The sequence below is a fragment of the Cladophialophora bantiana genome (genome assembly GCF_000835475.1).
Source record: "Cladophialophora bantiana CBS 173.52 unplaced genomic scaffold supercont1.2, whole genome shotgun sequence".
Taxonomy (NCBI): Eukaryota; Fungi; Ascomycota; class Eurotiomycetes; order Chaetothyriales; family Herpotrichiellaceae; genus Cladophialophora; species Cladophialophora bantiana.
The window spans coordinates 351,324-365,159 of record NW_015971576.1 but is presented as its reverse complement, the minus strand read 5'-3'; the positions used below and the strand labels follow the sequence as shown (position 1 = coordinate 365,159).

Below are 13,836 nucleotides of genomic sequence, written 5' to 3'. Positions count from 1 at the left end.
CTGCATCGCCTGTTCAAGGGGACAAAATGTCTGTAGCGTCGCGAGGATGAGGCTTGGAGGGATGGACGCACTGAACACATCAAGAACACATGTGGCACATGAAAGACTGTGAGAGAAGGCGGAGACCGCAACTACGCCTCACTACTAGCCTTGCTGCTTTAACACCACTCGAAGCCTATCTTAACGGCTCGGTTGATCGCGTCCAACTTTGTTTCTCGATGCAGACATCGACAAGTTGAATCTCGACAGACACATCATGCACCGGAATTCCTGACGGCTGAATGGCTCCTCCAACTGCAATAGATTGATAATGCTCCCTTCCCTTCCTCCCCGTCCCGCGAGATCACCTGCAAGAGCAGCTCCAAACACCACCATACCCTTACCTCGAAATCGAAAGATCCGACCATTGGTGTATGCAATTGGAGTCGCTGGAATAGTTGCATCAGGGGCGGTTATCGGTGCGATCTTGAAGACTAGCAGGCAACAGGAGGCTGCAAGAAAGGTAGGTCAGATGCATCGTCCAGGCCATATGGTAGACTCGGCATCACAACCCGCCTCCACCTCCAATTATCCATCCCCTAGCCCTATCTCTGAGAGTGGACATTGCTTTGCTTTGGATAAATGAAAGCTAATCAGCCTTTTATCCTTCCTTCAGCAAGCGCAGAAATCCTCGACTCCGCCGGCAAACTCCAGTCCAACCCCAAACCAAGAAACGGGCCAACCACCACACAGGGTCGACCCCGTAGCCGCTGCGGCGGCTGAAGACAAGGTATACTTCGGAACACTTGAGATGCTGGAGACGAAGCGTGCCCAATTGTTGGGCCAAAAGACCGCGTTGGAGCGAAAACTCCAGGATTTTCGCGACAGTAAGCGAAGAATGGCGGAGGAAGAGAGGGAGAGAAAGGAGTTTGGGCTGAAGAGATGAGGCTGTGAAACCCATATCATCGTCGTCCTGGCCGATCGAGGACCAATCTTCCAGAGACATCCCACATCACCCTCTCATGTTGTGATCTCAATGGCAATCCCGTAACCACCACGCCCTCAGCGGATCTTGTCCAAACTAAGACCGAATGGTTCGTGAGCCTCACGCACCACCAGTCGATCTCCTTCAACTTGCATACCATTGCCGCACGATCCGTGGCGAAGTCGATAGTACAAGACACCTTCACCGCTGCCAGTCCTCCATTCCTCTGGCTGCATCAAAGGACGATCATGAATGTGTTGCGCTATGATTGCCTGTTGCTCCATGGCGGCCCGAGAATCAAGCCTGGGATCGTCATGGGCTAGTTGAACAGCCGTCGCGAGATTTAGGTCATCCATATCTGCACAGACCTCATCCAACAGCTCGATGGGAACTTGCCGACTCGGCCGAGGCTGTTCAGGTTGTCGGTTTCCATTTTCAGCTGGACTATAGTTGGGGTGGAATTGATTGATGTCTTCCGGCAGGACGGCTAGCCGCTGCTGCGGAGCTGCAGGGCGGTCGGTGTGTTCAGCATGTTGATCATGTTGCAAGGGACTCGTGTTCTGATCCTGAGCCGTTCCTGGCCATTGGGATGGGCCGGTTGAGGAATGTTGGTGACAGGAAAGTGATGTGTGGACATGTTTTGGTTTGGTCGGAAAATATCCCATGTCACCGTCCACGTGCCTTGGATACTGCCTTTGCATCGAATGCATAGCTCTGGAGTGAAAGAATGGATCTCGTTGCGAGGGAATCCAGTGCAGAGACATCCTCGAATTCGAGCGGCGAAGCATTGTCGGATCTCGACTTTTAGCTCGAGAGTCTAGCGACATCGGGAGGAGCAGCATATTGAGACGATTTGCTTTTCCTCACAACAACACATTTAGCGGATGTGATATGGGCTGCGTATGCGAGTATGCGAGGATGATGTGATCTACAAATGCTAGATCTCTTGTTTGGCGACACTTGCACTTGGTTGTGAACTTGAATATGGCCCAATATCTAGGGCAGCAGTGCCAAGTTGTGGGCAGAGGAGCGTCACCATCTTAAGTGGAATTGTTACTTCACTCCTCGTGATCGTTTATTGTGATGCTAATAAATATTACATTGCGCCCTCGTCGTCGACGTGTTTATGCATCAGGAAAGTTGGGTCCACATGAAAACAACGAGCCAATGATTGAAGCCGAAGCGACGCCTGAGCCAATTGTAAGAAGACAAAGCCAAAACTTATTGGTGCACTCAACATGCAGAAAAATAGGTCTCATGAGCCTCTCCTGAATCCTATTCGCTGCCTATTAGGCTTGAGAACTGCACATCAGCCTGTCAGAATCATGGCACTGCTTCCGAACCCGGGACTTCCCTGGCCCTTTCCAATCCACTAATAGATATCAAAGAACTTGCTGTGGTAAGTCGAGGAACCCAGCTGGCTCTGTCACCGCCACCGTAGAGCCCCGCCGCCCGTTGACGAGGTTCAATGGCACATCCTCCCACGTGACTAGTGGCTGCGGAGTACCTACCAAAGTCGGGGACGTTTTGTTGGGCCATCAGGCTAGCCACACAGCGAGTTCGGACTAGGAAGTATAGAGGTATAGATGTACAGTACGTATTACTCCAGAGGACAGAGGACATAGGTAGTCTGTAATTGGGACGGCGAGATACTGTGCGCATTGCCTCGGCGCTGCTACTCGAAGGGGACCTCATCGGCATCAGCTTTGTCAGCCTCAGCCTCGTCCGCCAATCGAGGACACCCCTACACGTTGAAAAGAGTGCGCGCACAGAGAGAGAACATCGAAGTGCAAACTTGTATTGTCATTTCCCATCGCGCGATAAGAGCGCGCGCGTAATATTCGGATTCCCATCGATGTCCAATGACTCGAGACAAAAGTTTGCATAGATGCCATGCAAAAGCAGAGAGACCGAAAACCCGCACACATATCTCACACAAAACTCCAGCTCGGAACCTTTGTCGACCCATGTGTGTGCCATTTACCTTCACACCATCCCCCTTGACGTCTCCCATGTCCGAAATTCAACAGTATCCCGAAAAATGCTGCTTCACATAACGTCTAGACCCCTTCCAATTCGTCGACGTAAACCTCAACCCCAGCAGTATACCCTCGAAAATCCGTCGGACCGTGTCTGAACGAACCCCTACTTCTTCGACGAGGGTCCAAAGTCGGCTTCCACAGCTTTCTGGGCGTTCCGCTGCTTCTCGACCTTGAACTGGGCGACGATTGCAATGTGGTCACTGGGGAAGTGGAAGTTCGGGAACCCAGGCACCCGCTTCAGATATTCTGGGTCGATAGCCCCAAGTAACCCAACCACTCGTAAAGAGTTGCTCGAGTACCAAATGTAGTCCAAGACGTCGACAAAGTTTGGCGTGTAATTCGTGAATGGCATTTCCCCGTCAATTGCAGCATAAGAAGACTTGAGCGTAAAATTGTGCGACATCCCCGCACGGGAGAAGGCCCCGTAGTCTCGTCCATCCAAATCGGCGTGTTCGGCATTCAGGCCTTTCTTCGTGAACAGGTCGTAGACCGCAGATCCTGCTCCCGAGTTGAAGTCTCCACAGATGATCATGGGGATCTGTGGTCCTGACGTGTATGACAATGACGGCCCAGGGTCAGGAAGCGGTTCATCCTCTGAATCCGAAAAGCGGAAGGCCTGCTTGTTGGTGGCCGGCGGGAATTTGGAGTACTTGTCCGTGAGCTTTGACAACTCCTCCATAAGGACAGCCGCTTGGATCAATTTCACGTCTTTGTATGCAGGATCCCAGTAGATGTGGGCATTGACGACAACCACACGAGAACCAGTGACACGGTTCTCCAGGAACACAACTGTCGCGATATCATCTCTCTGCCAGACGCGGTTCAGCATGTCCGCCGACGCTTTAGCGCCAGGTCGCTCCACCGCCTTTCTTCCAAGAACAAGATGTTGAGTGTCGAGTACCACATACTTCTTGTCTTTCCAAAACGTGCCACATCCGTCGACAAACTTAGCAGCGTCACCCAGCGTCTCCGCGCGGCTTTTCTGTGCATAATATCCCTTGTAGCCCGATATCGAGAGTTCGCCACGAAAATAGTCGTCGTAACTGCAGCGGTCAAGTTCCTGGAGGCAGACAATATCGGCGTTCATTTCCCGAATCTCTTCAAGGATCAGAGTCTTGCGGAAGCCCCAGGTAAGGACGCGCTCTGGAACGTAGCCATACTGCTGCTGCGTTGCATAGCGGTCGCATAGGATGTTGTAATTCAGTGCTTTGATCGTGTCCTGCGTAGGGTCATTTTCGTCGATTTCCTCAATTTGATGCCATTCTCTTTCTCGAGGAGGTGGAGGTTCTGACGCACAGTTAGCAGCAGACCATAGAAAAGAGGTATTTGGCACAAACCCGGCATGCTTTCGCGGAGATATTCAATCAGTTTCCTCGTACCGCCCTCCGTGATCTTGTCACGCTGCCCTTGCTCCAGTGGATTTCCATAGATGCCAAGCACCTCCAATTTGTACAAGAAGCCGAGTTCATAACACAGGGTTTGAATGTGGTTATTGAACAGGAGGAGTTGTTTGAGATTCGTGAGCATGCCAATCTCTTCTGGCAATTCCGTCAGTTGATTAAAAGAGACATCCAGATGCTCGAGGTTCTTTAACTGTCCGATCTCCGGCGGCAACGCTTCTAGCTGATTATATACAAGGTCGAGGCGTTTCAAGAAATGGTAGGACGGGTTGAATAGCACAGGCGAAAGCGCACAAAGACCCTGCCCACCTAGATCTAATTCATCCCAGGTTTGCCTGCTAGAGGTCTGTCCATTTGATGTGGTCGTCCGAGCGTTGTCTGTCGGAAGGTCTTCTGCAGCCGCACCTAACGGGACGTAGTTGACACCCTTAGAGTGATGCGCCACGGTGCGCGCTCGCTGATTTGGACCGTTCAGATCTTTGCTTTCTTCCCAAACCTGCTTTTGCTCCCTCCAATATTCATTGTCCGGCTCGTCCACATCGTCGTGCGGCAGTCCATTACCATTTCCGTTGGGCAGGTGCTCGTGGGCGTAGGTGGGCAAATGAGGTGTACCGGATTGAAAGCCGCCCGAAAGATTGTGCTGGTGCCCTAATTGCCCGCCATGATGGTGCTGACCGTGATGTTGAGTGACGTTGTGATGGCCATGGTGAGGTGGCTGGTATTTTGGCAGGTGGAGGTTCGCATACCGCTGATGGCCTTGCGCCCCATTCATGAGACTGTGCTGCGTCTGATATCCATTCTGGGAGTACATATTGAAGTTGTGCCCGACAGAATGGCCCACAGGCGATCTCGATGGAGAAGGAGTGTCGTTGGAAAAAGGTCTGCGTGCGCCAGAAGGCGAGGTGGCTCGATTCTGATTTCGATGCGAAGTGTGTTGGGTGGGGTAATACTGCCCGGCTCCAGGCTGATGGAACCGGAATGCACCATCTGCCATCTAACGCGGCAGAGCGGTATGGATTGTGTCTGTGTCTGCTTGTGAAGCGGAAGCGCGATGGGATGGAGGCGGAGGGGCTGGGACGACTCGGGGCGTTATGGAAGGTCGAACGGAGGGCAAGCAAAATCTTCGTTTCTTCAACATGAGATCCGGCGAGGGACTCAACGCCAACTGACAGGTTGTCGCGACGCGGAGGGTCAGGGTAACCGGCACCGGAGCGTTCGACGGGGAAAATGAGGAAGCAGTGATTTGGTAAAGGGTAAAGGTTGAGCAGCGGGAAGCTTGAGGACAGATCGTGAAGCTGCAGACGGGAATGCAGCAGGTTGATGTCACGCCGGCACTGCAAGGTACTGTTTGTGGTTCACTGATTGGATATTGAGTTGAGATACGGCACAGATATCAATGAAGATGTGAATGAGCGAGTGTCAAAGGTGGTTGACTTGCGCAGGAGAGGGCCGTAAGGGTGGGATAGGACTTAGACTGCATCTGTGCAGTGTGCACCTCTGCCACCTGACTGGAGGCTTTGACTCGGTACTAAGTGAGCGGCCCCTGTGCTCCTCAGCAGGTCTTGGCATTGTTTCAGCGTTTGTCCGCCATTCCCCTTTGTTCCCTTCAGCCTGATACACTAGATCTTCAATATTGACCACACACTGCGTGTTGGGCCTGTCCCCGTCTGTTCACCGCCTTCTACGAGACAAGAACCCACTTGTATACAGAACAGCTCAAACTAATCCTTGAAAGCCACCCTAAATCGCCCCCTTCACCCCGCGGAAATTCGCTATCTTCATCGACCTCTCATGCACACACAAGTAATGCCGACACAAATCGCCACAAGGGTTACGGAGCTCTCCGAGACCCGCCTTCGATGCTGAGTGACTTAGCCTGGATGCGCCTTGTGAATTCACCCTCGACCTTCCTAGAACCGTGGGCCGCCCCGGTTCTGGAGCCATCCGATATGTGCATTCACCTTGAATATCCTGGTAGCAGATTTTGAAGAAAGTTTGGCCCTTTTGGCGAGCTTCTGTGTGGATTGTGGCGTGACGTTAAGTTTGGCTGAGCGACTCTCTGCTGTTCTGGGGGAGCTGTCCTGTCGGGCACTGTTTATGACTGCAGATCCTCCACGCGGCTCCATTGGACTCCTCTCAGGGAAAACCCATGGACGCTGAATTCGTTTAGGAATACCGTTGCTTCATTGAGCGGTATTTTTTCAGGAAGTAGAGCGCCTCGATCTCCTTCTTCACAAACTCCGCACGCTTGATACCTTGACGAATCTGCTCCTCATCCACCAGATGAGCTTTAGACATAAATGCCTTGTGCAACCTGGGTCGGAAATAGTCGTATCCCAGCGGGTAGTGTTTGCCCATCTCCAATAGCTCTGAGAGTGACCTCAGCACATGTTCTTGGCCCGATGGACGAGTATGGTTTGGATGGTTCTCGTACCTTTGTATATGCCTATCACCTGCCTTCTGAGTTCTGGATTCATTCTGTCTCAATTTATTGTGTAATAGAAACCCATGATTAGGCTCGCAGGTATTATGGTATGTTTGAAAGCCTAGGCACGGATGATGTTGGGATGCCGTGACGTCGAAAAGCGAGCGCCAAGACACGAGCCGACCAACCTTCGCACCATCCAAGACCACTTCATCTCTTGGTGTCAATGAGCTTAGTCCCAACTCCTAATCTATTTCGGAATCGATCCTCAACTTCTCAGTAAGATCTTCTACCACAGCTAAACACCAAGTTGCGCACCTGCCACAACTCTCAGCAATCGCGGTAGAGTCTAAAATCTTTTCAGGGTATAGAGTTCCTCAGATCGGAACGAAAGGGACCACGAGGTGACTATCATATTGACCCCCAAAGTGCAGAGTATGTTTTCCCTTGTTTCCTGTATGGAACTGCCCCCGTAATGGAGTAAATTCCGCAAGCGTCATCTGATGGCCAGCGACCCTAAAGATCAGCTTTTCACCGGCCTCAAATTGAATCGCTGCCGGCCATATTCCGATCTCCAACTTCACTATGTGACCCGGCGGAATCTTCTGTTCCTGCGTGTGGTCATGGGCAGGCCAATGCGGTTTGGATAGTTTCGAGTCGAGGGCACGATGGCTCGCCCTCAAAATACCAGAGGGGCCAATATATTTCAAGCTGTTGATATCTTGGACCTCTTCCTCGGATGTCACGCCGAGCTCGTTTAGTGGAATGTTGATGTTCTGCAGGATCTTCCCATTTTTGTCCCCTTTGCGGATGATCACGAAGATGTCCATGTCATCGTGGTCGGTACATGACATGTATAGGATCGCCTTCGACGGGCCGACGATCGTGGACTTTTCAGCGAAAGAATAGATAAACTCCACGAACTCGGGGTCGTTGTCAACCTGTGCAGCGGGGGCATCGGACTGATACGAAACTTCGCCCTTTTCAGCGGTTCTGTACATGTCTTTTAGGGACTGTCCCCCTGAAAGCCATAGTGTTTTATACTGGGTCTGAGGGATCGGCCATGTCGAGAAAGGGACGTTTTTGATCGGCGGCTAATATAAGGTATCTAAGTCATGTTTCTTTCACTCCTGGGGGACCTTACACTGACCTGATTATAGCGAATCACGGAGATTCGAGCCTTTGGGGTCTCCTCCCAATTGTTTTTGATACCTCTCGTGTAGAAATCCAGGAATTTCTTCAAATCATCCGTGGTCTCCTTCTGGTATAAGTCGTGCCATTCCTGGGTTGGATGCAAGCGGAGCCTATGTCAAGCAATTTGTCAGTCTTGCAAGGTCTTGCAGTTAACAACATTATGAAGACTTTGCTAACCATTTCTTGTTATGTGGTATGTCTTCAAACCCCCGGATCGAGCCAACAGTATGCAGGCCAGTTGACATGCTGGTAAGTATGTACGCAGGAACATTGATCAAGTCCACCTTCGCCCGTTTATCCTCCCAATATGCGTTCATGAATGGATACTTATCCAGCATTGCGATGGGGTCCTCCTGCAGATTTTCACCTAAAAGCACGAAAAAGCTTCAGCGGTGTTCTTCAGCCTTTTATGAGCCCGTATTCGCACTCACCATATAGGCCATGATCTCTCAAGAAGTGCCAGAACGGCAGATATGGAACCCCGCCACGGCAGAGAGATTCACGGTACATGTCGCTCAAGCCTTCCAATGGCAGAATGCAGCTCAGATGTGGGGGTCTCTCTGCCGCAATGTACCACTGGGCCATGGCTAACCAAGAGACACCGATCAAAGCAACATAGCCATTACACCAAGGTAAGCTAGCTATGAATTCGACAGCATCATATCCATCCCTTCCCTCGGCAGTTCCGTTCCACCTGAGACCGTCAGCGTGGGAAGCGACCGGGAGAAACGAAAAGTGCAAACCTCTGGTTGCCTTCAGATTTGAAGATACCCCTCGTATCGACATTGACTACGGCGTATCCGTGTGCGGTCCACTCGGCAGGATCTGGCGCCTCGAAAGACTCAAAGCCGGAAAGCATGCTTTTCGGGATGCCGACTCGACCTGGAACGAGATCCAGCCCTAGAAAACCTGCACGAGAATGCGACACAAGTGAGTGGTTAGCCCCCGACAACAGCTGGGGTGCCACATGGCCGCACGGGCTCTTACCTGTTCCAGACTTCCCGTACGGACTCCAAGCTATCAATGCAGGGATCTTCTCGTTGACATCTGCCGGCCGAAACACATCGGCACGAAGGATTATCCCATCTCGCATCGGCACCTCAACATCTCGATCCCAAATCGTTGCAACTTCAAAGCCTCGACGAGAAGGGTCCTTCTTGTAACCCTTAGGCAACGTGGTCGATGATGGGCTCAGGCCGTTGTAATTCGCATGAGGGTCATCGATGGGCGAGATCTTCTTTTGTGCGACGTCGATACCTCCAACGGAGAAGACCTCTCTAGATGAGGCCATGTCGTACTTGGGAGGTCAGGAATGTATGTGGGATATCGTTGCACTCGTGCAAAATTGACCTTTGTGTAGACTGGGCGTGAGACACAACAAGGCAGGCAGCTGAATGGGTGTATTTATCGTTGTACTCAGGACCCGCCCTGGATATGTCTGATTCTGCGAAGGGGATCTCTGAGTCGTCCGTCGTCCGTCGAAACTGGACGGGTATCATTCCTTCTCGCGTATGGCAGGAATTCGGCCGGTCGCGGGCCGTCAGCATGCCAGTGAGATATTTGGTGGCTGTCACATTGGGTACCTTACCTCACTCTTCAAATCAATACTCACTCGATTCCAAAGACGAACCATTCGACAAGCCAGTACTAGTATCCCTGCTTGTTCGAAACCTTGCCTTCATCGGGTTTAGCAAGACATGTTAAAATCCACCACCTATTCCGAAGTACTGTGCGAGGCTCGGAGCACACAATAGCACACGATTTCGAGACGCCCATGTCTCGAACGAATCCAATACGAGGATGACGAACAGCCCGTCGACGCCTAACGTCTGCAACCGTCGAGGTGCTAGCTAGCTAGGCGGAGCCATCGCTATTTGTGGCTGTGGAAATGTCATCAACACGAAACAGTACGAGTCTTTGATGTGATTGAGAAAGGCGCATGGATTCTCAGTTAGTGAAGAGGGGTAAGGCCATGTTCGCAATCTCGGCCGTTGGGACGAAGCCGGCGAGGCTGAAGGGGTTGCTCGCTGGGCAGCTTGGGCCGAAAGGCCGAAATTGGGGGGAGCATTTGCCCTGCCGGGGCATTTTGACAGTAATCAAGAGCACTGCTACGTGACTACTTGAACTTTAGTTGATGAATGGGATGCCTGAGGTGAGAAACAAATGCACATTATTTCCTGTCTGTGATGACGGTGATGAGGCTGGATCTGAAAGGGGGTCTTTGTTTTTCTTTACGAGGCTCACTTTGGATATACACGGACTACGCTGCCAAGTACATACCGGCATGGACTCAACAAAGACACCCTGTTAATAGTATCCTGAGCGCGTTGACGGCCTCGTCTGACGGAGAAAGCCATGCATTATCAGGCCCATATTACAGAGTTTGCGGGCTGGACGTCAAGGGCGAACAACGTGACATTTTGTTGGACATTGCACCTCACCCGGATTGTGGTAGCGTTCACATCACACCATGACTTTGCGGTATGGCAACGTCTTGACCGAGACCTGGTCGAGGATGCTAGAAGACTGGCAATGTGGTGCTATGCATCCTAACAAGTATATATTTTACAATCGCTCTGACAATCCATCGTGGTTGGGGCAACGCGAAGAAGGAGCCTGATTAAAGATGGAGCAGGCAGCAGTTTGAGAAGCAGCACCGACTGACGATAGTTGTAGAGCCAAAGGAGGAGTCAATAGTACCAAGTACAAGTACTTGGTAGAATGGAAGAGTCCTCGCCCATCCTCCACTCGTGTTAAAGCCGCACACGGCCGAGAATCACAATGGAAAGCCGAAGAGCCATGCGCTCGAAAAGTGTTGGCGGCTTCTGTCTTCCCTGTTGAGTGTCGTGTGTTTTTGATTGCGTGGCCTTCCATACTTCAACATCAGCTGGTGCACAGAGTAGGAGGAGGGCAGAGAAGAATGCGTCCGAGACATTGGGGCAAAGAGAACAGTAGGCTGTACGAGTACGAGGATGCGGAGACTTTTGTGCTTGGTAGGTGGATGGCGCTCCAGTGCCCTGTTCTGGTCAAGACGCGGGGATTAGTATTCATAGCATCTTTGAAGCCGATATCTCGACGAAAGAGGGAAGTCAAACAAAAGGGCGTTCAGTGTTGACGCGTCTTCAACGATATGCGAGGTTTGTAGCGCCGAAGATCGGTGCAAGGCCAAAGGGGAAAAAAGATTTAACCGTAACGAGATGATTGTTTGGTGGGAGAAAGAACAGGAAAGAATCCGAGACCTTTTGTGTTTTCATCCTTGTAAACATTGAATGTAGCCGAATAAATGGCGCAGGGCTTAACGCCGAGCACATTCCAGCCATGGCACACCAACCACGAGACGCCAGACGCGAGATGCTTGGTAAGGAAGGGACCAAGCCACCAGCCACTGAGTGATCGTCTCCCACACTGTGCACACAATGCACACCATGCACACCGTGCTAGCGAGCGGCAAACACGGCCTCGTGCTGCAGGTCCTTCTGGTCCTTCCACGCCTCAGAATGACGTCGGCGATATCGGAATGCGCTATCCACGCCATTGCATAAAATCACCCAACATCCCATCGCCCCATAGCGACAATGGCCACCAAACCAAATAAAAGAATACCAGAGACTAACCATGGCCAATTTGCACGTGCGAGACCATGCCATGTCGCCCACAGAGACCTTGACGTCGGATCTGTCCCGCGAGACCACCAGCTCAGATTATGGGGACATGGACGTCGACGAGGAAAAGTCCCAGGAGAGCCGGCGCGCTGCTTCCATCGCGACAGGCCGCTCGGCCAGCCTCAACAGGACAATAACGCGGAGAGAGACCATCTTGTCGCGCATCAGATCCCGGCCGCCCATAGGCACTTTCACCCATCCGCTAGAGCATCAGAAGACGACGGTGGAGGACTTGGTTGATTTCGACGGCGCCGATGACCCCTACAGGCCTGTGAACTGGAGTATGAAGAAGAAGGTCGTCACCACTGCCTTATACGGCTTTACCACCATGACCGCCACCTGGGCCAGCAGCGGATACAGTCCAGGAACACAGCAGGTGGCTCATGATTTCCATGTTGGAACCCAGGTGTCGACGCTGGGCACGACTCTTTTCCTGTTTGGATTCGGCATCGGACCTTTGCTTTGGGCACCGCTCTCGGAGGTCTATGGCCGAAAGAATGCTGTCCTCCCGCCCATGTTTGTTGCTGCGTGTTTCTCATTTGGGACTGGTGCAGCCAAAGACATCCAAACCATCTTGATAACGAGATTTTTTGCTGGCTTCTTTGCTTCAGCACCTGTCACTAACACTGGGGGCGTTTTGAGTGATTTGTTCCCGGCGTCTCAGAGAGGTATTGCTATCGCTTCCTACGCCATGGCCGTGGTCATCGGCCCAGTGTTTGGACCCATTGTTGGCGCCGCTCTGGTAGTCCAACCCAGTCTTCGATGGCGTTGGACTGAGTACCTCACGGGAATTCTGCAGCTCTTGGTCTTGGTCTTCGACGTCGTCTTCCTGGATGAATCATATCCTCCCCGGCTTCTGATATATAAGGCGCGACGTCTCCGGCACCAAAGTGGAAATTGGGCCCTCCATGCGAAATTCGAGGAATGGGATGTGTCCGTCATGGAGTTGGCGAATAAGGTGAGCCAGGCTTGGTCGATTTTCGAGACATGGTTATGCTGACCGACTGCAGTTCTTGGTTCGACCATTCCAGCTGTTGATGACCCCTATCTGCGCACTTGTGGCTCTGTATGCAAGTTTCTGCTACGGGATTTTGTATATGCAACTTGGTAAGCACCTCGTTTTCTTCAGCTCTCTCATGAAGACTTACCTTGGGTGTAGGTGCCATCCCGATTATCTTTGGCGAACACCGCCATTGGAAACTGTTCCCTTCAGAACTTCCATTCCTGGCAACTCTCCTCGGATCCATTACTGGCGCCGTCGTCAATGTTTTCAACCAACTGGTGTATAACCACAAATCTGGAGGCAAGGTAGCCCCCGAGTTGCGTCTGCCACCGATGATGTTCGGATCTTTCCTTTTCGCATCAGGGCTCTTCATCACTGGGTGGACGGCTGACCCGAAATATCCATGGATTGCCCCTGTCATTGGGTTATATTTGACCGGTCTCGGGTTCTTTACTATATTCCAAGCGGCGCTGAACTACCTCGTCGACACATTTCAAAAATACGCCGCCAGTGCAGTGGCAGCTAACACATTTTTGCGATCTTGCTTTGCCGCAGCGTACGTGCCCCCCATTTTATGATTCCGGGTTGTCAACCGGCCGCTGATGTGAGGACAGATTTCCGCTCATCGTGACTCCGCTGTACCATAACGTTGGAATCCCCTGGGGGACCAGCATCTTTGGTTTCTTTGCCGTCGCACTAATACCCGTACCCTTTGTCTTTTTTGTTTTTGGCAAGCGGATAAGAGCGAAGAGTAAATGGAGCAGGTTCTAAATTTTGCGAGATTGAATAAGAGACCTGGGTAGCGTTTCAAGATTGGCTGGAGATATTATCCTCGTTAACAATTGAACACGAGTTGATCTGTGGAGGCCTAAAAGGGGGGCTTAGGTGCCAAACTTTGGGCCGATCCGATGATACTATTTTGTACAGCACATTAGCTAAAGTTATACGTGGCTACATGTACCTAGTAAACTAGAGGCTCCGCGGTGCCCACGAGACGCGAGACGCCAAAAAGCTTGACTTGGCCTGCCTTTTTCTCCTCATCGGCAGCTCGCATTTGTCATTATTCTTGGTTGCCTTTGCAACTCTGGAACCATGGAATGAGTAAGTTTTCAGGCTCGTCTCCAACATCACTAACAGCTGATTTCA

General features: G+C 51.6%; 5 protein-coding genes across 5 annotated transcripts; 1 reads left to right on the top strand and 4 right to left on the bottom strand.

Annotated features, from left to right (window-relative positions):
* Positions 1-1,041: 1,041 nt before the first annotated feature.
* On the bottom strand, positions 1,042-1,728 carry Z519_01137 (uncharacterized protein; the record flags this gene model as incomplete). The annotated part of the gene is made up of 1 exon (XM_016758894.1): positions 1,042-1,728. One exon carries the CDS (start codon positions 1,726-1,728, stop codon positions 1,042-1,044), a length of 687 nt encoding a protein of 228 aa, XP_016624222.1.
* Positions 1,729-3,109: 1,381 nt separating this feature from the next.
* Z519_01136 (uncharacterized protein) lies at positions 3,110-5,400 on the bottom strand (the record flags this gene model as incomplete). Its single annotated transcript, XM_016758893.1, has 2 exons — positions 3,110-4,293; positions 4,344-5,400. The coding sequence occupies 2 exons, from the start codon at positions 5,398-5,400 to the stop codon at positions 3,110-3,112; spliced, it is 2,241 nt and encodes a 746-aa protein (XP_016624221.1).
* A 1,172-nt stretch (positions 5,401-6,572) lies between these two features.
* Z519_01135 (uncharacterized protein) lies at positions 6,573-6,883 on the bottom strand (the record flags this gene model as incomplete). Its single annotated transcript, XM_016758892.1, has 2 exons — positions 6,573-6,775; positions 6,841-6,883. The coding sequence occupies 2 exons, from the start codon at positions 6,881-6,883 to the stop codon at positions 6,573-6,575; spliced, it is 246 nt and encodes an 81-aa protein (XP_016624220.1).
* Positions 6,884-7,208: 325 nt separating this feature from the next.
* Positions 7,209-9,316, bottom strand: Z519_01134 (uncharacterized protein; the record flags this gene model as incomplete). The annotated part of the gene is made up of 6 exons (XM_016758891.1): positions 7,209-7,925; positions 7,982-8,135; positions 8,203-8,392; positions 8,457-8,719; positions 8,769-8,934; positions 9,013-9,316. The coding sequence occupies 6 exons, from the start codon at positions 9,314-9,316 to the stop codon at positions 7,209-7,211; spliced, it is 1,794 nt and encodes a 597-aa protein (XP_016624219.1).
* Positions 9,317-11,640: 2,324 nt separating this feature from the next.
* Z519_01133 (uncharacterized protein) lies at positions 11,641-13,461 on the top strand (the record flags this gene model as incomplete). Its single annotated transcript, XM_016758890.1, has 4 exons — positions 11,641-12,645; positions 12,698-12,794; positions 12,847-13,246; positions 13,305-13,461. 4 exons carry the CDS (start codon positions 11,641-11,643, stop codon positions 13,459-13,461), a joined length of 1,659 nt encoding a protein of 552 aa, XP_016624218.1.
* Between the last annotated feature and the right edge of the window lie 375 nt (positions 13,462-13,836).